General features: G+C 35.4%; 1 protein-coding gene across 1 annotated transcript; it reads left to right on the top strand.

Annotated features, from left to right (window-relative positions):
- Window positions 1-1,811: 1,811 nt before the first annotated feature.
- GCC88 (GRIP and coiled-coil domain containing 88 kDa) lies at window positions 1,812-26,868 on the top strand. Its single transcript, XM_089635217.1, has 12 exons — window positions 1,812-2,134; window positions 2,268-2,363; window positions 4,680-4,783; window positions 7,072-7,217; window positions 8,764-8,846; window positions 8,999-9,171; window positions 10,992-11,244; window positions 12,603-13,003; window positions 19,152-19,361; window positions 20,578-20,687; window positions 22,668-22,745; window positions 26,133-26,868. Exons 1-12 carry the CDS (start codon window positions 2,044-2,046, stop codon window positions 26,305-26,307), a joined length of 1,920 nt encoding a protein of 639 aa, XP_089491343.1. The 5' UTR covers window positions 1,812-2,043; the 3' UTR covers window positions 26,308-26,868.
- The last annotated feature ends 702 nt before the right edge of the window (window positions 26,869-27,570 follow it).

The raw sequence follows: 27,570 nt of genomic DNA, 5'->3' as shown, positions 1-27,570 counted from the left end.
TAAGGGTAGAAATAAAAAATAAGTTTACCACTCTCAATAAAGGGGCGTGTACAATGGCCTCAAAGCAATACCTACGAATAAAGTCTCGTCTCGTCTAAATATTTCAGATAACGAAGGCATTATTGTACTATTCTACCTTTTAAGTTAAATATAAGAACGAAATAATACTTATTGTATTTGTGAAAGCATGGATGTGATTTTTAAGTATTCTTAAATATACATTATTAACCAAAGCAATCTGAGTATTTCTGTAACCCCTCATTGATTTTTTAAAAATCAGGACCCCTTCAGTTTCAGCGTACAGTGTGCATCGTAGCATAGTGGAGGTAAGTAAAATATACGCGCTAGGTGGTAGGTAAGTGTATGCTCTACGCTCAGCCAATCTTTGATAATGACAGGTGGGATAGGTCAATGATCCTAACTGGATGGAGCACGTGGACGGTACCTACCCTAATTTGAATATGAATAGAAACTGGACATTGGTAATACGTGGACTCTCGTAAAGTCACAAACATCTGCTTTCCAAATTCATTCTCGGGGAATGGGTCAATTTTAGTTTTTAAAAAACTTTGCGTTATTTGTGCGTGACTGATATTTGCGTAAAACCTTGACAAGTAAAAAAATTCAAATCCACAATAAAATCAATACATTCAGACATTGCTGCCAACATCCTAGAATAACTGTATAAATTGTAAAGTGTTGGCATGTGAAAATTCTCGCGCGTTTTCTCAGAGTTTTATTAGCAAAAAATAAAAAGAGCGAGGTAGGCCCTGAAGAAAAATAGTTTCTTTCTCGCGAATTCGGAAGTTGACAAAAAAATAATGTTGAAAAGATATTTTTATAGGCGGATAAATTAAGAACTTTATCTCTTTTACATGCCAAGTCAAGAAACATGATTAATCCGCTTCTTTTTTTGTTTATGAACCTCAAAGAAAACATATATTTTATTATTTTCACACTCGTTGTAATCATGTTCTAGAGCGTTTAAAAAACAAAATTATTAAAAAAATATTCAAGTTATTATGTGATACAAAATCATGTTCCAGATGAAGTGGAAAGATTCAAAAAAAATTTTTTTTTATTAATTTTTTTATTTATTTAAAACACCTTTTTACGGTTTTAATACAATATGTATATCAACTATCAAAAAAGATCCATGGGGGGTGCTCCACTTGAGGCTGCAAATGTATAAGATGTGCATAAATCATCCTCACTAAAAGGGCCGACCCAGTGGAGCTCAAGGAGCTAAGGCGCTGATAATACAGCGAAGGCGCGATTGGGTCAGGGCCGGCCCTACCCATTAAAGACTTTCCCAATAGATCTTAAACCATAAAATATGTACGTTTTATTTGAATATGCATAGGTTTTTTGATCAACGATTCTTTCACGCGCAAAATGACAAACCACATCAAGAAAATTGCCAAGTGTCCTCCACTCTCATGAATATCGCAGTCGGAATCAGAAACAATCTATGAACAGTGAATTCCATTAATTCCAGTGCCCACGTTAAGTCTCGTTCCCTTTTGACTTATTTCATTAATGGAACATTGTACAAATAAAATCTTCCACCTTTTCAAATGATAAGCATTAAAAAGATACAATCATAAATAATGTACATACAAATTATTACTATAATTATGCTGGCTCAGCTAAATCGATCAAGAATGATTTAAAAACTTATACGAGGTCGTAACATTGTCTTGCATATACCGACCCCGGTTTTCAACACAATGTAGAACAGATAGAATGGCTTGTAACACCGAAAATAAGAAAAAAAACTTCATCTGTCAATTTGTTTTACAATCTGTCATTCGTGTAATTTTGTGAAATATTTAATGAAATTAACGGAATACATAATATACAAAGCGTTTATTTTTAAAGAATTAGATTTATTTTGTTTATTTAACACCTTAGATAACTTTACATGTCCTTGGAGCAATATTAGTTCACCTGTACGATTTATGACTTCTCTGACAATATGCTCGAAATATTTAAGCAGTCGTTTGTTTGTTAACTCTGTGACCAAAATTACACGGTTTCAAAATGAATTTGGACAAAATGAGTAGGAATGACTTAACGTCAACCATATCTAAACAAAATGAACAAATCAAAAGATATGAGAGCAGATTAAGAGGTACATTTATACCAAAAAATTAAAGTAACTTTTTTGTATCCAGGAAACTATCCACAAGTTACAAAAATATTATAACCTCATAAATACATACCATAATATTTTTTCTTGTTTTTCATATGTAACCATTTTTTAGATGTAGTGACAGCGTATAAGGGACTGGTCAGAGAGAAAAAGGCACTGGAAGCAGGCTTGGGTGCCCTTAACACAACTGATGAATCGTCTGTACCAGGTATTAACGGTTGTATTATTGTCTATCAGTTTTTTGTAGACTACAATGTCCTTCTCAGGTATGCTTAGGTGTTAACAAGAGATGCTTTGCTAGTATGCAGATTATTCAGAGGAAGATTGCAAAAAGACTGTTACAAGCAATGTCATTGAGTTTTACTACAGGGTGGGGCAAAAGTAATCACCCAATGTTCTTTTGCTGTAATTTTTTATTTATTGATAAACTTTGGTACTGCTTGTGAAATTTATTTAATCCATTAGAATTTATTCCATCAAGTTGAGAAAATGATATCAGCCAAGTGGCCGCCGCCAGAGTTGATGACCATACGGGCTCGTTTTATGGCATTTTCCAGCACTCTTGCCAGAACTTCGTGCGACAGGTTCTCGCATTCCTAGCGAATATTCTCCTTAAGGGCTTCAAGAGTCTGAGGCTTGTTGACGTAAACCCGCTATTTCAAAAAACCCCGTAAAAAGAAGTCTGGAATGGTTAAATCGGGTGATCTGGCCGGCCAGTGCAAATCACCAAAACGAGAGATTAAGCGACCCGGAAATGCTTCCTTGAGAATATCGGTTGTGGCTCGAGCAGTGTGCGCCGTTGCACAGTCCTGTTGGAACCACATATTCTCCAGTCCCAATTCATCCAATTGAGGAAGAAAAAATTCGGCAATCATGGCTCTGTAGCGCGCGTTGTCCACAGTCGTCGTTTAGCCCGCGGCATTCTCAAAAAAAAATGGCCCGATGACTCCTCCAGCGTAAACAGCACACCACGCAGTAACTTTGAGCAGGTGTAATGGCTCTTCGTGGGTGATACACGGATTTTCGGTGCCCAAGAAACGATTATTTTGTTTATTCGCGTAACCGCTAAAATGGAAATGAGCTTCATCGCTCATGATAATTTTCGATGAACAATCGTCCACCTCTTCGTTGAGATTCAGGATGGCTTGAGCGTAGGTTATACGCGTTTGGCGGTCAACAGCTAACAGCTGATGCACTGTCTGCACTTTGTAAGGGAACATCTTCAAATCTTTCACCAAAATTCTGCGTAGGGACCGCCAGCTAATACCCAATTGCGTGGCACGTTGTCTGGTCGATGTTCCGGGCTCATCTTCGACATCTTGGGCAACAGCAGCGATATTCTCAGCAGAATGGCTGCTCCGGGGGCGGCCAGCCTTGGGAACAACTCGTGTTGTCCCAGTCTCTTCGTCTCTTCTCTTCCCAGTAAATCTGCGACGAAATACACGCTGCGCCAACACAACCAACGAATTGTTGCACAAAAAAATTTAAACAATTATTCCGCGTTCTTGCGGAGTAAACTGATTCATGACTTGTCGATTTGTATTCTGCGTTTGTTTACTTCACAAATATCAAAACCGAATTGACATTTGGCGCCATTTGCAAAGGTTACAGCGTTTTCCAATAGGGTGATTACTTTTTCCCCACCTTGTATTGACGAATATTTTGTGCTTGTATAATTCACTATTTTCAGTAGGATAGCTGTCGTAACAAAGCTACCATTACAAAACTATATAAATAAAAATGTTCATTTATTCAAAATCTTAAACCTCCGAAAGTTTTCCACCGATTGCTTTGAAATTTCGACACAACGTTGCATTCGATTACACATGTGTTTTTACATACCTATAGTATATAGATGTCACCTGTGACAGGTAAAAACATGTTTTTTAAACAGCACCTACTGTTGGACGTAAAAGCAACACACGCTATTGTTTCTCTATCTGCCCAGACAGACTGAGCCACAGCAATGTATGGCGGGGCACATTTTATTACAAATAAAGTTTTGGTAAATATCTAGGCGCTGCAGTTTTCGGCACAGATTATAGAAATCATACTTTTTTTCAACAATTACTGCAAGAAACAACTATTATTACACAAAATATTTTATTATGTTCTTAGTTTGGTATAATTGAGTAATTTGTGCATATTTACATCGAAACTAAACTTTCGCAAACATCAATCCGTACTAAAAACAATCCAAAATGGCGGCATGTACATATTAAAAGTGCAGTGGTTAGGTAAATATTTACCAAAATTTTTACCACACCAATTGCCGACCAGGTTTTGCTAGCGCCGTAGCTTCGTCAGGGCAGTATGAAAATAAAAAAGTTTTTTTTATTTATATAGATTTTCATATTACGCCTGGTGATGGCACAGTGTAGGCTGTTGTTCTTCGGTACATGATCCCATGATTGGATGATACTCAAACACAAAATAACTCAATATGAACAAGACGGAAATAACGTTGGTGTTTTTCATACATTTATTCAAATGCATAGTTAACATTATTTTCTCTCAATTCCAGAAAGTTCGGTCACAACTCTTACATTATCGATGGCAACACTGGCCGCGGAGAAGGAACGTATGGAAGAAGCTTTTCAAACTGATAAACGAATGGCTCGAGAACAGGTAATTAACAAGTATTTTTCCAAAAAACTATAACATCCTTCTACCGAAACATTAGTAAAAGGAAAAGCAGAATGAATCCATATAAGATTTAGGATCCATAGAGGTCTTAAGATCAAGGGGCATAATATCTTTTCCCTCCGATCTTGCAGTACAGCCTGACTTAAAGATCTAACAGAAGATAAACTAACAATATTACTAACTCTTCAAAACAGATGTACAATTGAAAAGATTTTAAATTCTTAGTTGGTACTCAGCACAGGACACCCCATTGAGGAGGATTAAAAATATCAAAATTCTATATTTTGACTCTCATAATGCTTTATTTATATCATTAATACACACTTAATGAACAAAATAAAATTTTATTCTACATGGAACTGGCTGAGGAAGGATGAAAGTAGACTAAATGCTGTATAAATGAGATCCCCAAGGTATGCATTTCAATTTGGGAGGCGGGTTTGGGTACCGCTGCCCCGGAAACCATTTATTGGATAACCAACACGTCTGCCATAGGTCACCCCGAGTAGTGATGTAGACCCGGGAATATTCCCCGGGGAATATTCCCGGGAACAGGAATATTCCCGGGTATATTCCCCGACCTGAAATAAATTCCCGAAAACGGGGAATTTATTTTATTTTTGATAAAATGGTTTCTACACTTCTCTTGGATGCTTTATTGAGTGTTAGCAGTTATCTAAGACGATATCCTCTGATCTAGGGACTTCCCTACCACGATAAAATCACGCCAGTGACCTGGTGGAAAGGGATGTGCGGATGTTCTGATTTGTCACAGGTTGCCATAAGAATATTGACTGCTCCCATTACTTCAGCAGCCACTGAGATATCTTTTAGCACGTTTAGTCGCATTCATACAACACGGAGGAATCGTCTAACAACTCAAAGAGCGGAGAAAATAACATTTGTGGCACACAATTGGAAACTTCTTTCCTCTGAAAGAGGCTCTCAAGTTGCTCCCAAGAAAACCCTTTCTTCCACGGATGATCAGATTGCTTCGCATCATAACGTTTCAAACCTATCTGGTACTCGCAAACGCAAACATCCAATTGACTGTGCTGAGGAAGAAGAAAACGTAGATAATCCTGAGTCGGCAACAAATTCGTCCGGGTCGGATGAAGAAGAAGAAGAATATGAAGGTGAAAGTGGAAGCGAAGTTGAGAGTGTCAGTGTCCAATCGGTATCATCAGATGAACAGTAACAATCTGTGAAGTTGTGTCATTTTTACAGTTTTACGATTGATTTTTTATATGTACCGTTTACTAGGCATATAAAGGCTACTAATACTGTACAGTATACAATTATATAGAGATACTACTCACTTTAAAATAATTTCGATCGGTGTTTTTTTTGTTATTTTTCTCTTGGATCCTATTCCTATATATGTGGGAATAGTTTTTATGGATCTATCCTGCTCTATATGTACCATATGTGTGTATATTTTATTTTTTATTTAATAAATATTATTCTTTTTGAGGTATTATGTTGTTAAAATCAAAATTCCCAAAATTCCCCGTCCAGGGGAATATTCCCGGGAATGTTCCCGGGAATATTTCCCAGAAATAAATTCCCGGGAATTTATACATCACTAACCCCGAGTGATTCGCTATGTTAGGTGATTTAGAAGGGGTGCCCAGGTTCATCGGGTGAGGTGAATTTACTTCAGGATGCGCCGGCCCACCAACTGCGTGGTATGCCAGATCGGGAGAGGCTGGTTTGGGGAGACCCTTTGGTCTCTCGACACATCGCCTTGTGCTGCAGTGGGAGCGATATGTCCATCACTACTGGACAAACTGATCCCTAGATTCCACTATCAAACCCTCATACACTTTACCTTCCAGAACATCCTCTTATTCCTTTCCTTAAAAAAGACCCTCCACACAGCACCCCAAAAGAGGGAAATTATTTTCTTTATGGCTTCCTGTGTAGGGTATAACTTTGTATGACCGTGTTAAAAATTCGGATATCCAGATAGAATGCAAGGCTGATGAAAGCGTAATGGTTAAGATTAAGAAAGGGACGCTTACATGGTTTGGGCATGTAGAGCGGATTAATGAAGATAAGGGTATAAGGAGAATATATGACGTGACGGTTAATGAGAAGTCACAGACGCCCGGGGAAGACAAAGGCACGATCAAGCGAATCAAATACTTTCCGTTCATGTCAAGAATCAGAATAACAAAAGAGTATGTATGAGACGTTTAGTTAGTTAGATGTAATTCTGTTTATGTACTTTAATATTTTTATTCAATATTATTTATATTTTATTTTAGAATGACAAAATAATAAGGGAATTAAACCAGCAATTAGATTCCCTGTCAAAACTAAGGCAAAGTGAGTTGGAGAATCTGCGGGCAAAATTGGCTTTAGAAATTCAAGAACGCGAGAGAGAACATACGGAGCACTCTTTGACCATAAAGTAAGTAACAAAATATTTCTAACAAATTAATCTCTTTAAATTATTGTATTTACGTTTCAACACTTGTTCCATCTATCTAAGACGATAAGTAGATTCTTCTTCTCTGCTATCCGTATTCGTCTTGATGTTAGGTACGATCAGAGGCGGCTCTAAGGATCCAGTCGTGGTAGGTCATTTGAAAAAAAATGTGTGACTAATCTTTATTTAATGTTGTGAAAAATACCCATACATCTATATCAATTTGTTATAGTATTTAGCGTCCGCGACTCTAAATACATATTACGTTAATATATTAAATTGGAAATAAATACACAATCCATGTACTTACGGCAAATTATTTATAAGATATTAAGTTTTAATGTAGTTGTGCACAACATTAAAGTAAATAAAAAAAAGTTTGATTCTATTTGACAATGATCTTTTACGTTTTTTGTTTTGTTTCATTCTTCCGCTTCATTCTAAATCGATAACAACATAAATAATTATTCTAAACCTTTCCCGAATTATCCAATTGAAATACTACAAGCATTTAAAATGAAAAACTGACATTTGTTTATGTCACCATCTCTGTAAAACATATAATATTCATCGTGTTGTCTCCCCCACGGTCATGGCCTAAGCGTCCTTAAGCTTTCTTCGGTACCTAATATATACTTCGACGAAACGTGTAGTGCCATCTTGTTTATTCTATGGCGCGCGTAGGGACAGAAGATGCCAAAGTGGACATTCTTTAAATTGACCCAGCGAATCGTATGGACTTCTGAATGAAAGCTTCTATTACAGACAAAGTTAAAGATAAAGTCTCTTTTGGTCTGAACAAAATAAAGGTAGAATAAAGTTTAAAATTAGGTTTTATTATACTATATTAACACATGAAGCCTCTGACATTTTACAGTGTACTTCTTATATTATGCAGATTGCACATCAGAATGCAGATTGCGCAGAAAATATTTTCGCATCACATAAGTTTCCAGATAAATTCGCTGTTTTTGAACGCATTTCAAAATAAAATACTGTTTTTTAAATGCAGATGCAAAACTCTTCTAGTATTACAAATATATATATGCAATTAAAAATATTAAACTTTTGAATCCAAACATAGATAAAGTTTTATTGTGTAAACTGTAATTACTACTTTACACAAAAAAAATATTTGATTAGAAAAAGGTCCTATAAAAGTTATTGTCTCTTCACTTTTTTCGTTTTGTATGAAAAATATATTTTTTTAAATTTGCAAACCTGATAAATATATTTCTTAGAATTATTCAATAAAACTTTCGGCATCATCTATGGTAAATTTTTGTACGCAAACTGAAAGTGTGGTATTCTCTTTTTCTAACAATGTTTTAAGTAATTTTTCTCACCGTAATACAGAATGAGGTGGCATAACTTTTATGAGACTGTCAGGCTAGGAGATATATCTCCCAAAAAGACTATGGTGTTTGTTGTCGGTAAAGAATATCTCCCAAAGTCGCCCAAGGGGTTAAGTTGTCACTCGTGATTATTCTTGTACCTTAAAGTAACTTATTTTTTATTTCGATTTTAGGGAACTCCAAATGAAATTAATATCAGAAAAAAGATCCAAAGAAAAATTAGAAGACAAATTTGTTATTTCATCTGAAACTTCAGGTCTGTACAATTTTTTCATACAAAAGGATTTTTTTGGTTAAATGCCATTGTTTTCTTCTGTTTCAACTGTTTTTCTTCTCATTGTTCCAACACAGAATTAAATTCAGGCTCTTGTTTAGAATGTTATCATAATGTTTATTTTCCTCTTATAGTGACTAATTCAGACTTAGAAAAACGGTTTCGGGATTTGACTAACGAATTGGAAGCCACTCAGAGAAAACTCAACCGTGCTGAAGCCAGGACTCAAGAGACTCCCCAGATGCTAGTTCAGCTGCAAGAAGAAATTTCTATCATGAAGCAAAATCATGTTATGGCTTTGAGAGATGTAAATTACTTGATTATTTTTCAAATTAGTTTTTAATAATTGTCCTTAAATTTAAAAAAAAAAGTTACATGCTTTTAACTAATATCGAATCATACATACCAATTTTATCTGAAAATGTTATCTCTAATGCCCCTAGTACACGTTGGACCTACGCATTGAGCTAATGTTGGCGCCAATGCTCTTGGCCAGTGGGATATTTTAACAAACTGATGTCTTGAAGATTTAAAGTTTATTTATCTAATCAAAAAATGTGTTGAAGATTTAAAAGTTTATTTATCTAATCAAGATTATCGTAGTAAAAATATGTAATTTTAATTCATAATTATTGTTTTCAAAACTATCTAAAATCGCACATTCGAAAACGGTTCCAATTGGCTACAACATCATTATGACATAGAAACCGCCACTGCCTGGTAAGACTGTCAGCAACGTCGCCTGGCGTGACGTTAAGCCACCGTTATTGTCGAATAAAGATGATCATGTCATTTAGGATGCAAATCGAAAATGGCACATTTTAAATCGTTTAGAAAATTTATTCGTCAACATAAAAATACCTTCATTATCATAATTTTTTTTGAGACTACTAAAAAACAATGAAAGCACCCTGTTCTGCATTGGCTATTTGATGTTTGATGGTTGTGGAAACTATTGCAGTTTATTAAAACGTAAATAATCACTTACGCAATAATCGACACTACTATCTCCGCTGAAGACGGGAACACTGTTGGCGGGTTGGTGCCGAGATCCTTTGATGTGTGCATGAAAACCGACAATAATCGGGTTGGCTGGCCAACGTTGGCGGCCAACGCGTGCATATGCCAAGTAACGATGGGCCAGCGCATTGGCCCAGTGCATTGCGCCAACGTGTACTTGGCGCATAATAGGTTAACACTTTCTGCCAGAACAAGGATGAAATCATTGTCATTGCAACACCCGCCCTGGAAATTCTTGCTGGTTTTGATACATTTCCAAAAAGTATTGATAATATACATTGAAAGTAAATATAATTTAATAGTTTTTGGTAAGATTTCCAATCTCCGCTTACTTCTAAATTCACCCACTTTATTGAAATAACACTTTGTTTCAACTTATTGTAGAAGAGTAAACTGTTAATAAATTAGTACAAGAAGAAAATATTTACTTCACGGGAGACGGAAAAACGTGAAAAAGCAAGTTATTAGTTTCTTAGTTTAGGTTATTTAGATAATTTGTTCGTATTTAGATTGAAGCAGATCTTTCATCAAAAATCACATCATACTAACAAGATCAAACACGGCGTCAAAACACATGAAATTTTGAACTTTGAATAAAAATGCATCCTTTTCCATCTCCCCTGATGTAAATAGTTGTTTCTTGTAGCAATTAAGTTGAAACAAAGTGTTATTTAAATAATTTATGTGTTGAGAAATAAGTGGAGTATTGAATTATATACCCTTTTTTTGGCTGTTGGCTGAAAGAATGATTTAATATTATTTAGATATTTGGCATAAAATGTAAATTCTTTTTATATTTGAGTCGTACCAAACGGTTTCTCGTAATTTTCTCAAGATTTCTAAAATATCAAGAGCGACTTTGCAACTGCACAACTCAAATAAATATCCTACAAAGTTTTTTTCTAAAATAACCAACATTGTTTGAAATTTGCATAGTAACTTTTGGTAATGTTTGATCGGATTGATTGCTTTATTTTTTTAAATTATAAACTTTTTCGATAATTGGGAGCCATAATAGCAAAGAGAAAGTTTGTATAGCCACTTACTAAATATTTTTTATGATTAGTTTTATATTAATTTTATAATATTGTTAATTCTCGTTACCAGGAGCGCATAAAAGCAAAGAGGGCAGAAGAAACAGCCAAGAGAATGTGCGCGAGTCAAGAAGAGCGCGTTGCTACCTTAGAGGCGAGGCTTGCGGAGCTCTCTGAAACAGTTGGTGAATATGACAGACAGAGAAGAAAAGATCAGGATGTCATACAACAGTTGAGAAATAATGTCACCACGAGTATCAAGGAAAGGTCCGATGAAAACGTCGAACGTGAAAAGCGTAAATCTTTTATTGAAGATTCTTTAAAATGTATGACTTTATTTTTTCTCACAAATCTATTTTTTTTCTGCGGCTGGGAGATCAATTTATTAAAAATAAACCCCTTTACTCGGCTTCTGCCATTGTATGTACTACCAAAATAAACATAAAATCATTATTGATAGACTAATAATAAAGGAACTTCTGCTACAGAAACCTTCCACCTTCCTTCTAACTTTTTGTGAAACCTACTTTCACAATATGTCGCACCCCCGCAAAGTGTGTTCAGTTAAATAATTTGTAGGTTGATTCCAAATTTCTAAGGACGGGTTGTTTCGGAGAATTTGAACAATTCATCAAATTTCAACGTTCATTTTCGGGTTCTGTGAAAGACTTATTCAAGTTCTGTTTTTATATAATTGTAGGCTAGTTGCTTGACAAAACTGAAATAAAAACAGAACTTGGAAAAGTCTTTCACAGAACTTGAAAATGAACGTTGAAATTTGATGAATTGTTCAGATTCTCCGAAACAACCCGTCCTTAATCTATCTTCAAAAAATCGTCATTTCTCAATTTGTTCTGCTCCCCGCTGGATGGTGGAAGTGTCTCTTTCGCACTTTTTGAATGTGAAATGACTAAAGAGAAGTGTAACATTTTGTATTGTTATAGTGTTTTCAGATCTTTGTAAGTGAAACTATTACCTGACGTAAATAAAAAAACCGTTTCTTTGTGACAATTTTTTTGTAAGTATTTAATTTGAAAATGAAATGAGAATAAAGTTAAAAAAAACTGTCGCATTTGAAATATATGACAGTTTTTTTAAACCCTTTTTGACTAAGAAATCGTATGGAAACTGAATAAAAAGCTGTTGCATTATGTGTTTCTTAAAAATAGTATTTATTATTAAATACTTATCTCAAATTAAACAGAATATATGAAGATTTCATTAGATACCTTCTTCGCAATTAATATCAGAAGTATGATAAGGTTACAAAAAATCAATAATCATTTTCTCAAAGCTTTCTCAAATATTTTTAATTGTGACAGTTTACTTGCGGGGGTGCGATATGTACATACAGAGCAAAGAAAACTAATGGTCAACCCTTCAAGGGCCTATCTACGATTCAGTTTTGAAACACTGCTTGAAATGGTTAGTTGAATTTTGTAACCAGATTTGATTAGCCAGGATCCCCCAACCTTCCTCTACACCCTTCTAATCCCCTCCCCCATTTCTCCATTGCCCTAGCTCCTTTGATTATTTTATCATTTTTTATTATTATATGAACATAAAATGTCTTCTTTTTACGCACATCTTTTTCATTTCATAAGAAATTAACCTTTTGTCACTATCTAATGTAACTGATTACACAATGTGATTGATACAAGGTATTATTTTTCATAATTTACAGTCCCGTTGGATGCTGAAAAGCCAATAGGAATGCCTTACCTCCAAGAAATAATTGACAAGATACACTTTCTGAAGAAAGAGCTTATCGTTGTCAACGAAACAATGGGCAACCCTGTAGATGTCTGGAATATCTTCAACGGCAGTGGCTCCAGTGTCCAGAACATTCACTCAGCTTGCAGAGCGGAACTGACGGCTCTGAAGGCGGAATATGAAGTCTATAAAAAGCAACTCACTCAGAATTATTCCAGCACGGAAATAGCTCAGCAACAAAAAATCAACAGAAACGATACAGACAAATTAAGATCGCATATCAAAACTCTGCAAGACAAAGTTGAAATTCTCAATCAGCAGATTGAAGAAATGGAGAAAGAGTGCGACATGAAAATGAGCGAACAGCAAGACGTATGTATGGTGATTTATTTATTTAGCTGTTGTGCCTTTTTTCTAGATGGAGTATTCAATCGTCTACTCCAATCCTTAATGATATTTAACCTTTAAGTCGGGTTGTTGACAAAATAAATAGTCGGGTAACAAAATGACAGTGGTATTCAGCAATCTTTTTGACAATCCTAGCTTATCATTTTAAACTGCCATAACTCTCTTATCTCGTGAAAGATTTATGATTAAAAGGCCTTACACACACACCTCCCTGCAATCGTAGGCAACATCAGGGCTATAATGGGGAGCATCCTAGATCGCTTCCTTGATCACTGCATGAGTGATGAGTCAATTGTGCACAGTGTTCCCTACGTCTCGCTCTAACAAGTAACAGGATAAGGTATTCTCTCCCTCGCACTTACTGGATAACACTTGTGGACGCTCCCGCTACCTACTTGAGTTAATTACCTGTACATTGCGAGCAGGGTTGTCACTCATATTATTTTCTTATAAAAAAAAAAAATTTAAATTTAACTTTCGAAATGAATAATAATGAAGCAATTGCTTTCCTAAACAAAGCTAAGGAGGAGATTAATAGCATCCACAATGCCATTACCGATCCTGTCTTAAAAATAACAAAAGACCAAATGGCAAAAATACTCAGTAAACTTTCTAATCTATCTGGAACTATGCAAGACCTAGGAGTAACTGTTGGAGTTCTTGAAGGAAAAGTTATGACATTCGAAAAAATCATTGAAAAGAAAGTATTACCACAGGAAACAACGCCAATTTGTGAGGTGCTCGCTGAGATAGAGGAACGCAAGACCCGCTCGAAGAACATAATTTTACTCAACGTCCCCGAGTGTAATTCGAACTCAACTACAGTGAGCGTCTTGGAGGATGGAAAAAAGGTATTAGCAGCTATTAGTGAAATTAATAGCGAGTTCAATCTAGAAGATGTGAAAATTTACAGGCTCGGAAGTAAAATTCCAAACAAAACCAGGCCAATTAAATTAGAATTTGATGAAGTCAAACAGGCGAAACTAATACTCTTTAACAAAACTACTCTGTCCAATGGAATTATAATCAAACCTGACAGGACACTACAACAAAGAAATCACTTAACTGACCTCTGGAAGGAATTAGAAGAGAGGAAAGAAAAGGGCGAAGTCGATTTACGAATCAAACATTTCAACGGAATTCCCAAAATCATCAAAACCCAAGCAAAAAACTAAAAAACAAACAGAACAGATTTTCTAGACTTACAGGATATTATCAAAATGTACGGGGAATGCGTACAAAATTGCACCAACTTAAAACTAACTCCCCAATCTTCTCACACGATATTCTGTTTTTAACTGAAACATGGTTAAATGCTGATATCAGCTCGTCAGAATTAGGCCTACATCAATATACCACATATCGTTCTGATCGAAATTCTATTACGAGCAAAAAGTCTAACGGAGGAGGTGTGATGCTGTGCGTATCCAAGAATATATCATCTACTAAATTACCGGTAAAACACAAAAGTGTTGAACAAATTTTTGTATTGCTCAATATACCTAATGGAAAAATTATTATTGGCTGTGTCTATATCCCACCTGCATCGGATTTGCAAACGTATAAAAATCACAATGAGGACATAGAAGTACTCAAATTCAAATATCCTAAAGCAAAATTCATTATTGCTGGTGATTATAACCTTCCTAACTGGACCAGCCAAGATGACAACGGACCTGCTACAAACCAAGCCGATTTACAGTGTGCTAAATGTAGTGAAATTCGTGATATGTCTTTATTTTTGGGACTAACTCAATCAAACAAGATTTTCAACTTTAACAATCGAATGTTGGATTTAGTGTTTTCAAGTGATTCGAAAATAGTGGTTGAGCTATCCGACGAATTATTATTACCATTAGATCAACACCACCCACCGTTGGACATTATCATAACAAATAGGCCTTTAACATCTTCAAAAAAAACAAGTGTCCCATCGTATAACTTTTCCAAAGCTGAATACCATCATATTACGGAGTACCTTGCCCAAACAGATTGGTCCTTTTTAGATGAGGAAAATAATATAAATGATCAATTAGAATACTTTTACTCGATTTTAAATACCTCTATAGAACAATTTGTTCCCAAGGTTAGCTTTACATCATCTAATTATCCGAAATGGTTTACAAGGGAACTAACTAATTTAATTAATAAAAAAAAATGTATCCACAGAAAATATAAACATACCAGAAATTCTAACGATTATATAGCATTTACTAAACTACGAAAACAATGTAAAGAATTATCAATAAAGTGCTATAGTGACTATGTTAACGTAATTGAAAATGAGGTACATCATCACAATGTGAAAAAATTCTGGAATTTTACTAAATCTCAACGAAAAGACAACTGTGGATATCCTAATAGCATGTTCTTTAAAGAAAAATGTGCCGACAGTATTGAGGGTATAGTTAATCTTTTTGCTGACTCATTTAAAAGTGTCTACGACAAAGATATTCCCATCAAAGCAGTCTCCAGTACGTCAGTGGAAGAGTCATTAAACCTAAGTCAATGTTTCATAAAATTAGATTCCATAGAAAGAAGCATAAAAGCACTAGATAGTAATAAATCTGCTGGACCGGATGGTATTCCTCCCATATTTTTAATAACTTGCATTGATAGTTTGATATATCCCTTACATAAACTTTTTAACAAATCCTTAGCGTCTGGCTGTTTTCCGGCTCTGTGGAAAAAGAGTTATTTAACGCCCATTCATAAAAAAGGCGACAAAAGCGATATATCTAACTACAGACCTATTTGTATTATGTCTGCTTTACCCAAACTTTTCGAGTCATTAGTATTAGATACCATTGTAAAACCTATCAACAATATTATTGTTCCTAACCAACATGGCTTTATCAGAGGTCGATCTACCTTAAGTAATTTAACTATCTACAATAATTACATATCTGAATCGCTCAGTCTGAAACAACAAGTGGATTCTATATACACCGATTTCAGTAAAGCATTTGATAAGGTTCGACATCATATTCTTATATCCAAACTCCGACTGTTAGGCATCAAAGGTAGTTTATTGACATGGATTATTAGTTACCTCAGTAATAGAGTTCTTTGTGTCAGGATTAATTTTATAGAATCCTATGTATTCGAGGCCACAAGTGGTGTCCCGCAAGGGTCCCACCTTGGCCCAATATTATTCTTAATATTCATTAATGACATTGTAAACATATTTAAAGATGTACAAGTCCTACTTTTTGCAGATGATCTAAAATTGTTTAAAAGAATACGAAATATATATGATTGCCTAATTCTACAAGCTAATTTAGATAAATTTTTTAAATGGTGCGAACAAAATATGTTATTTTTGAACATTGAGAAATGTCAAGTAATACGATTTTCCAGAACTCATTCTCATATCTTACATGAATATAATTTAAATAATGTTAAATTAACACCAGTATCACAAATTCGTGACTTGGGAGTTATATTCGAATCAAACTTAACATTCACAGCGCATATAGATGATATAACTAATAAGGCTTTAAAGATTCTTGGCTTCCTTTGTAGAACCCTAACTGATTTTAAGTCCTTGGATTGCATGAAAACACTCTACATTTCACTAGTTAGAAGCCAAGTGGAATATAATTCACCTATTTGGTCTCCTTTCTATAAAGTACACTCTAACAAATTAGAACGGGTTCAACACAAATTTCTTAGGTACTTAAATTTCAAGCTTAAAATTCCAATAGAAAACATTAATTATGTAAATTTGATGAATGGACTTAATTTAATTACGCTGTCTGACAGAAGAACCATTTCAGACCTAATTTTATTATACAGAGTCATGAACAACCTTATTGACAGCCCTGCCATCGTTGCTGCTATTAAACTCTATGTACCGACAAGAAATACTAGACAAAATACAACATTCTTTTGCGACACATATAAAACCAACTATCAGTCAAACTCACTTACCAATAGGATGCATGAATTGGGCAACAAGTTTGGTGGTATTATAGATATATTCCATGATTCCCTTTATAATCTTAAATTCAAATTAAACCAACACTTTGTGGAATCATACAAATTATTGTAATAGATTTAACGATTAGATATGTTATTGTAATGTTTTATATTATATTTTGTTCTTTGTTATTGTTAAATATTATGTTGTTTAAAATGTTTCTTTACGCCATATTCTTCAAAAACTACTTGTATATTTTTTTAAAATTCTTCACTTTTATAACTCTTAGTATAAATTCTAACTCGATAACTTATGTAAAACTTATTTATAATCTATGTAAAAGCCCCTATGGGCGTATAACAACAATAAATAAATAAATAAATAAATAAATAAATGAGTAGAAAAATAAACCCTAACTCCGGCTAGCGTTGAGTCACCTAGTGTGGTGAAATCATGTTGATTTTGGCGTCAGTTTGCTTGCAAGCGATTCATCAACCAGTTCTTCACCCAAATCTTCCTATTCATTTTTTTACATAATTTCACACAAGGAAGCGCCAGAGCCATTCCCATTTTCTGATGTTTGGAAAGTATTGGAACCATCTTGATTGATGAGTGCGTTGCTGCATGATCCGTTTCACACTGATGCAGGGAGCAGGTGTATAGAAAAGACGCCAATTTTACCCCACCATCACTCTCCCTAAATCGCCTCCGATTGCAGGGAGGTGTGTAAGGCGTTTTACTTATCTTAATAGGTTCTTTAATTCTTAAAATACAATATACAATAGATCATAGGATGCAACCCTAAAATCATTAACAATAAAACCTAACAAAAATCAGGTGGTAGCTCAGCGCTGCTCACACATGTCATGAAAGTGTTTGCATGATTACAAGTGCACAAAATGGACTATTATTGGGCGACCTCACACACACAATGCTAGAGAAAACAGCAAAGCCACATGAAATTCAAATGACTGATAGGCATTTGGAATCATCTTTGGCTTCAATCATTATGTAAATATATGAGAATATTTTACTAATCACAATCATGTCAGCAAACGGAAGGACTGAACTATTTGTCATGTGTTTACAGAGTACACAATGGATATTGTTGGACACATAAATAATGTATTGGCGTAGCGTAGAGAATTATGAGTCGGTTGGTTCTTCTGGTGGTTCGTGTTTCCTTCTTCAATAAACACACCTATTGTATAGTTTTAATATAATACATAACCCATGGATAGCCCATTCCTCTTAGAATGCTATGGCTTATATGTACGTGCCTGAAAACTTTGGCCGTAGTTGTCACTATGACTTGTTCAAGATACCACACGGCAGATCAGTTCTAGAACAGCATATAGAATGACAAAAGATGCTATTGAATGAAATTTCTAAAACAGTACATGCATATTTAATTATGTACTCTTATAATTTTAAAACTTTTTTGTATACCTGTTAGTTGCGCGTGAGCTTTTAAAATTGAATAGCCTTAAAATTTGTACCCTTCACCCCCCCCTTTTCCCCCCAAATTTCACTTGAGGCCATACGCGAGCACAGCCGGCTCCAATGGAACCGGTATGGGGAGTGGGGATAATACGCTTTTAATCACTTAGGGCAGGTCTACTATTATTCATATGTCTATGGTAATACTATAATTAACAAAAGAAAGTCAAATTTATTTTTGGGTACCAATTTTGATAAAAATAATATTATGAAAACTCACACCAGCATTGCCAGTTAAATATCAGGATTTAAGAGCAAAATACAGGATCACCCAAAAAAAATGCTTATTTCAGAATATTTTTATTTCTGTCATAAATGACATCAAAACTACAAAACTCTTACAGTTCCGCTAATGCTAAGTACCCGCATTTTTTGTCTTCTTCATTGACTTATTGAGCTTTTGAAAGATCGTGAATTTAGTTGTCCCGCGGGGGACAATCAATTTTTCTGAAATAGTGGGACAACCCGCAAAAATCTTTACGTCTGGCAATGCTGACCCACACACTACGCATAGGTAAATAAAAGGTGTCAATAATGTTATTGACAATCTTACAACTGCTTTAGAAGCAACTGAAAAACTGGCACATTTAATTTAAAAAAAATGGAAATACGAAAATGTTTTTAATTTTTAATTAAATTAAAAAAAAATGCATTTATCGTGATTATGAAGGTTCTCATGAATATTTCCAGCAAATGAAGCATGAGCGAATAACTCACCGCGAAGAGCTGGCGGAGTACAAGGGTCGGGTCATATCGCTGGAGCAGCTACTGCAGAAGCAGAGGGAGCGCTACTCCACCCTGCTGGGGGAGAGGGAGGGGGAGATACGGGCCAGACATGTAAAGGAAGAGGAGGGTAAATCTGACACGGTTAAGCAGCACGACATCAATGGTTCGCTGCAGGTATGTCATTTGCAATCCTTGACTAATATTTCATGTCATAATGTTGTTTCATAGAATTATTTAAAAAATTTCAGGACAGTCTATTGTAAACTTTTAAATGCAAATACAAATGGTTGTGTTCTCTCTTTCTAACACTGTTTAAATCATGTATCTCACCATAATACAAAATGATATAGCATTAATTTTATGAGTCCGTGTCAGGCTGGGAGAATGACTCCCAAAAAGACTCTACTGGTGTTTTGACATCTGGGAGAAATATCTTTAGAAATTGTTCTCGGAGTTAAATGTTTCGTCAAAAAAATACAGTCGATTCTGTTTTAAAACGCTATTTTCTTACACGATTTTGATATGGTCGCATAATTGTAAAATCCGTTCTTATTAGATTCAGCATTTTCCTAACTCAATTAACCTAATCTAACACTACTGTAGGAATAAACAATTGTGCGTTTCGTTATGATTTGTGATTTACATGGCCAAAAGTATAATCGAGATTAATTTTTGTCTTATTATGCCGTGTTGCGCTTCATCCTTCTTTACACTGTACCGCTGTCTGAAGGTTAGAAAAGAAGGAAGCGCGATGTGGCATAATAATACAGAAATGAATCGTGATAATATTGTGCTTTATTTTTCACATCCTGGAGTGATTTTCAAACAATTTCTCATTTTCTTCTACGGTTTACGTATCTGTGAAAAGAATCATCTGTGTCAAAACAGAATTAAATGTACATATTATTATGTACAGTGGAATCTCGATCGATCATTTCCAGAATAATAATTAACGGTAACAGTAATGGGTCGAAAGAGAGAATCTTAGTGTTGATTTGTAACAACAGTGATGGAACTGACATACGCTAGCCCCTCGTCATTGGCAAATCGCTGAAGCCTATGTACTCTGTGTAGGTGTTTTAAAAATATGAAATCTTTTTCCCGTAAAATATTACGCAAACAAAAAGGCATGGATAACTATAAACATTTTTAATTTGTTTTTAAGGGACCTTGACGCAGCAATGGGCATAAAACAATAAAACAATAACACAATAAAACATTTTATTATTTGTAGATAACTGTGCAGCTCATCCGAGTGATATGACAAATGAATGTAGCATTTTTATGTATTCCTGCATCCATTGTTTTCCCACATTCATCGTTTTTTCGATAGGCTCCTTCAAAAACGATAGATAGAGGTTTCACTTTAAGTTGTTAATATCTTTTCCAGGAAGTATCAGCACCTCCGCACATGCTGCACTACGCCCACGAGTTAGCGAGGAAGGATTTGGAAATATCAGCCCTCAGAAAAGAAAAGCATAATTTAGAGGGACAATACAGGTAACATTCGAGCAATCTATCAGATTGTATAGAGAAATCATTAATGTAATCACTAGGTGGATATCACACATGTGTGATAGTAGAAATGGTGTAATTATTTTTCATGCGTATTTGCGTGATCACCCGAAGAAAGTAATGTTTATGCCGGCGAAAACAAAAGATTTCGTTCGATTTTTTTGTTCGTTCTGTTTATTTTCAACGGTTTTTTTCTTTTTTGAAAACAATGAATATATTTTATTTTACACGCCATACTATGGCTATTAAAGTATTATCTTAAATTAAAGTGTACTTTGTAATACAACTTCATAATACGATAAACTTAAAATATCGTCAGTGTTGGATCATTAGATGTAGTGATGTTTTGAGCGTTAAAAGGTACACATTTTGCATAAATACATTTTACTATTGTTTTAACTTGACACAAATACAAAAAAAAAAGATTTGCCATATTTCCAGTAATAAAAATATGTATAATGATTTATTACCCGATCTACGAGTTAAATATTATAAATACTGTCATTGTGCTGAAATACCCTAGAACAAGAATGACACAAAGATAAGAAGATAAGGGAGACTTGTACCACAGATTTTTATGCATTTCAATATAGTATTTACTTATAGTTTGATAATGTGTTACTTTTGGAAGTACATAACAAGTAACAAACAAATAACAAGGAAGTAACAAACTAGACAGTCCACACACCATATAGGCCACTTTACACTTGCTGAGTAAACAACTTATTGGAGACTATCAGACCGAGGTGATCACATGTAGACAGTGGGCGAGTCAGTTCATTGAGATTAGTTTAAAATTATGTTAACATGGTTTCGCAATGCAGGAAAATTGAGAGAGTTTTACAGCAACAAACTTCACACACTTTTTGCTGACTTACTGAACAGATCACACTGACCGCGTGGAGAGCGAGTGAAGCGCCGAGTTGAGAATGCGGGTGGAGGGGTACTTACTCAACCGAGCCGCCTTGGTCCTTGCTTCTATCCACTGTCTCGCCTGAATCACTCGCCGGCTTATGCCGAGTACTGACTGTAATTATCTCATCATCCGAGCACTCGGCAGGTGTAATACAGGCATAAAGTTTAAATGTTTGAACTTGCCGATGGTATTATGTTTGTTTGAATGATAAAACATTGTGCAGTGATTGAGATTGTTTGATTTCTTATTGAATCCAATTGTATTCCAACATGTCTTGTATTTTCAACTTGAATTCTAACTAAGCAGAATCCGTAATAAGTCCTAATTGAAATGATTAATAGAGATTTTCTTTATGAAAAACTTGGGTAGGTAACTTACCATCAAACTTATACTTCAGATCAGCAGGTACTACACTCGGCGTCACAAAAATCGCACATCTTTAAAAATAAGTTTCAAGCGTAAGTGTCCCCGAGCCAATTCATTTAACCCAAACAATATTGATATCAATTGAAAGTACATTTAACGACCCCTTAACAGACAATAGTTTTATTACATAAACAAAAAAAAATGTTAAAAAAATGTTGCGCATATACTCTTTGCCACATGTGCCACAACTTAAATGTTTAACTCATTTTCTTGGGCTATAAAAGGAGCAGTTTAAGTAAAATGCAGGTCATTCACTATCCGAACATTGAAGAGGACACTTGGGAATAGTTAGCGCTATAAAAGAACCCCTTAAAATGGACACCATTGCTGATGAAGCCGCTCAATTGGCACTACTGCAATCGGGGTTGCTACAGTGTGATGTTGCTCGGCAACTAAACATAAGTCGTTTTGCTGTTCAACGGGTTTTCCTATGGTTTGGATCAGGGCGACGATGCTGCACATCCGAAAGAGACAATCGCTTTATTGTCTCTTGTTTTGCAATAGGTGCGATTTTTGTGACACCGAGTTTATTAAGTAAACTTAAAAAAATAAATTTTTACATCTCATCACATTTTGTGATTGATTGATACTGATTTCTCATATGATCTTTTATTTTATTTCAGGGATTGCCAAAGAGATGCGACAATAGAAAAAGACAGATTCAAGGAAGTAAGACGAAATTTGAAAGAAGAAATTGACAGGTTATTTTAAAGTTTCATTCTAAAAGACAAATAAATAATTTCCAATGCTCAAATTAAATTTATCTAATCGATAAGGGCATTTATTATGTCATCCAGAAGTACCATTAGATGGTGACAATACTTCACTCCATCAGGGACAAATAAATCAGGTTTTTCAATCTATGAGATTAGTCTTTTTTCATTATCTAGTATCACAGTAAATATTCAGTACTTAAAGCATGCCTGGTTTTTTGTTGAAGCAGCTGTCCTACATTCATGTACATGTAATAATTTATGGAATCGCATTAACTTTATCTCGTCTCTCTTATGAAGTGCCTATCCGTTCTTACCTCTTTTTATTAGTAGGTATTGGACATTGATGACAGTAAGGAATTCCAGTCATATAATATTTTATGAAACCTTCTAACTTAAATATCCATATTTTTTTTTACAAATGTCGATTTTCTAGTTAAAATAATATTCATTTGTTTCAAAAAGTTTGCATTTTCAAAGCCCGCCAAAACAATCCAAATCTGACGGGGTATGCATGAAGTCATGCGTACCTCGGTTTTGTCAGTTAACAGCAAGGTAAATCTCACTCATGTCTGTAGGAAATCAACAAATCCCAATTTAAATATTTAACAAGATTAAAAAAAACCTGAATTTTTTAAAAATAATTTTTACACCACAGTGGTAATCCGTGTGCGTGTCTAAGCAACGCAACTTTGCATAAAATAGCCCATATTATAATGTACGCGGACGACCGACCCGTGAGGTAGCAGTGTAAGATCTGTCAGAACCCGCTGACCAATCACAGGGCATTTATGACTCTTACGGTTTTATTAATTTTAAATGACAATTTATTAATTCCACATATAATAAAAGTTATAATTTCAGAATCAGCATTTGTTGATCTGTATGAATATATTTTTTAAAGCCATAATATTTTTCATTCAAGGTCGTTTTTGAAAAAATTGCCAATGTTGCTATTGCTAAAATAACTGTTGAATATAACCGTTGAAAATAACGCTGATGTTGATCCAAAAACACATAAAAGTAATAAATAATGATTCTAATAATATTAGAGAATCCCATTTTTATGGAATTCCTACTGTTGGGATTATTATGATGACAACAGTTATATTTTACTTGCCGTTGGCAGAATCTCGAATTCGCCTTATGACCAATTATAGGGAATGTACATAACAAAAAATGATTTGAAATGCTCATAATATCATTCACGAAGTATAAATAATACATAAGGGGTACTTCATCATCCTCTTGATACCTTATCCATAGGGTAATGTACACATATCAATAACTAAATTCTCGCAGTCATAGAAAACTCGGCTCATTTATCCGATATATAACCACTATTCATAGATTCGAGTACCGAATAGTAAACTCGGACTTTATAAATAAATAGATTGTAAATCGAAAATATATGTTATCCTATGGATAAGCTATCAAGAGGTTAGTGAAATACCCCCATAGTCGTGGACTGCATTGTGTTGTGTTAACCCCTCCGACTTTTCGCGAACTTGAAGCTAAAATGTCTTTATCGAAATGTCAATTTCACGAAAACGTTGTGTTATTACCGCCTCACAATCAAAGCTCTATAAATGAAACATTACTGAACGGAGCCGAATAGTAAAAACTGTTTTAGAAAGGTTACAAAATAGGCTTTCAAATTGTTGTATCATAAATAAATATTAACATTTGTAAATATTTAAATTTAGAATGGAAACATGAAAAAATTGTAAAAATGACTCACCTGTAATGTTTTATGTAAAAACGATACTAAAATCACGGATAATGTAAAAAAAAAACACTTATTTCATTGTACAAATGTACAATAAACAATTCTGTCACTTCACTTTTTGACCATTTCATACAAAATATATTTTTAAAAAAATAATTAAACTTGCGAGGCGGGTCGGCACGTCAAACGGCTTTCTTGGCGTCGTTTTACGATTTGGCGGGTAAAATTTGCTTCCACTGAGTAGGTCTTTTTACGGGTTTCTATGGATAACTTTGAATAGAGATGTGAAGCTTCATTCAATACGAATATTCTACTTTTTGTTTTAGGGATGTCACTAGAAGAATAACGGAGTTATGACGATTTTTGTGGAAACACACGCGTTGACGTGTAAACACGCTTATTGTACTTGACTGCTATCGTTATTTTATCGTGTATATCTGCTTACGTTGCTGACCGGTTAAATTATATTTGTGTGCAGTTATTGATGTGACTGGGGTGAAGTGCGCTAGCTTCGGGAGGTGATTCCATATGATGGTAGAAATAAAAAATATAAATAATTTTTTTCGAAATTCCAATATTAATTTTCTCATACAAACAATTCAAATTTTTAAACCAAAAACCACCTTAAAATATTGGAATTTCGAAAAAAGTTATTTGTCTTTTTTACTTCTAAAATCATGTAGAATCACCTCCTAAAGTTACCGCACTTTACCCCCAGACACCCTGTATATTCTTCTTCAATGGCGCTACAGCCCATTTCGAGCCTTGGCCTCCTTTAACATGAGCCTCCACCGCCCTCTGTCCTCGGCCGTCGTCTTCCAATCTGCAACATGGAGTAGTCCTCTGGCATCTTTCCTGACATCGTCCTCCCATCTCAGCCTAGGTCTGCCCGCCTTTCGTTTGCCTCCCGGGTGTCCTGTTAGAACCTTCTTTGGTACACGTGTGCTTGGCATTCGGTGCACATGTCCGGCCCATCTTAGTCTTTGGAGCCGTAAATGAGTAGAGAGTCTGGGAGCTTGGTAGATGTCATATAGCTCCTTATTGTGGCGGATTCTCCATGCCTCTCCCTCTCGCACCGCTCCTAAGATTCTTCGAAGTACCTTTCTTTCGAAGGTGTCCAGCCGTTCCGCAGACTTTGCTGTCAGTGTTCCCGCCTCACATCCATAGGCCAAGACCGTTCTAATAATTGTTTTGTACAGGGTTATTTTGGTTTTCCTATGGACGTTTCGGGATTTGAACACTGGCAGCAACGCGAAGTAAGTGTTGTTAGCGGCTGTGATGCGCTTTCTTACTTCTACTGGGTCTTCGTTGTACCCTGTATATTATCCAATCTATATATCATTAAAAATGTAAATGTTCATTTGTTCAAAATCTTAAATCTCCGAAAGTTCTTCACCAATTGCTTTGAAATTTTTAAACGATGTTGCATTCAAGTACTCGTGTGTTTTTATATACCTATATTATATAGATGTCACCTGTGACAGGTAAAACATGTTTGTTTTCAGTGCCATCTGTTGCAAGTAAAAGCAACACGCGTTATTGTTTCTCTATCTGCACAGACAGACTTAACCACTGCAAGGCGTGGCGGGGTACAGCTAGTTTTCTTATATTTTTCGATCATTATAAAAATTGTAATATTTTTGCAGGCTGCTTCGTATCCAGTCTCGTGAAGGGGCCAACCTGGAGTACCTGAAGAATGTGGTGTTGTCTTTCCTCCTCACCGCAGACTTGTTCAGGAAGAAGCACATGCTGAAGGCAATCGCTGCCGTTCTCCATTTCACTGAAACTGAAAAGAAAAATGCATACAAAGCAGCATTATAATACATACATTACACATAGTTAAATATAAGACAGTATCTTCAAACCTTTTATATTATGATCTTCATTTCAATACAACATAATAGATAAGCTCTCTAGCGTAAGCATTTTAATGACTTTATACATAATAAAATTGGATATGTTTATCCGAGACACTATCTAGGTTACAAACCAATTCTTTAGAATTTTGTGATCATTAAAAAGATAGCTGTAAAAAATATGGGCAAAATTAGTTGTAAGATAATATTGTTAATTCTGAATTTGAAATGTGAGTTCGACAAATATGACATATGATAATTAGGTCACAGTGGTCGAGTGGATAAAGACTAGGTTCGATTCCCAGTTGAGACTGTTATTTTTTATTGTATTGTATTATTCTGTTTCATGTTTCGTTTAGATTTGTTAGTATTATCTTCTTCTTTAATGATACTCTATACATATACTATTCACTAACAGCTTCCCAGGCGAGTGAGAAGGATTAAAGGATTAACTAATTTAATGAAAATAATTAATAAAATAATTTTTTTATAAGAAATTATGTAATAACATGAAAAGCTGGGCTTTGAAGGGGGTAATTTTTTTGATTGTTTTAATGGGTACCGCCGCCCTGGGAACCATTTATTGGATGACCAACACCTCTGCCACAGGTCACCCCAAGTGGTTCGCTACGTTTGGTGACTTAGCAGGGGTGCCCGGGTTCATGGGTTAAGGTTTGCCCAGGTCTTGGTGGCGGGTGCGTCGGCCCACCTTCTGCGTGGCGGGCCGGTTGGGAGATGCTGGTTGAGGGAGACCCTTTACAACCGGTTACCGCTGTCCGGGCCGCTCGATAGTACAGGGGCCCGACCCTCAGGCTCACGACTAAGGGTGGGCTGCCCCATCAGCGAGTGAAAAAACCCCGCCACTGCTGTTGTGCCGGTTCGTGACCGGAGGGGACCCAGCAGCAGCGTTTGGGGCGCATTGGATGCCCTCTCCAGCCGGACTCTCCCAGCCTATCGCCTAGCACCGCAGTGGGTGGGCTGGAACCAAACGCTCATCACTCCTGGACAGCCTGAACCCCATATTCCTACCCACCCCTCACACCTTTCCATTCCAGACCTTCCTTTCACTTCATACCCTTAAAAAAAAAAAAAAAAAAAAAAAAAATTAAAATCATGAATATACATAAAAACAAACTTAACATCTTTACAGCGGCGAGTAGCAGGCGTCCCCGGTGCGGGCCAAAACTGTTGGTAAATTTTGCCAACATTCAAATTTAAATTCCGTCCA

The sequence above is a fragment of the Hesperophylax consimilis genome, chromosome 9 (genome assembly GCF_061612785.1).
Source record: "Hesperophylax consimilis isolate HC1 chromosome 9, BYU_Hcon_1.0, whole genome shotgun sequence".
In the NCBI taxonomy this organism is placed as follows: domain Eukaryota; kingdom Metazoa; phylum Arthropoda; class Insecta; order Trichoptera; family Limnephilidae; genus Hesperophylax; species Hesperophylax consimilis.
This window is presented reverse-complemented; position numbering and strand designations above follow the sequence as displayed.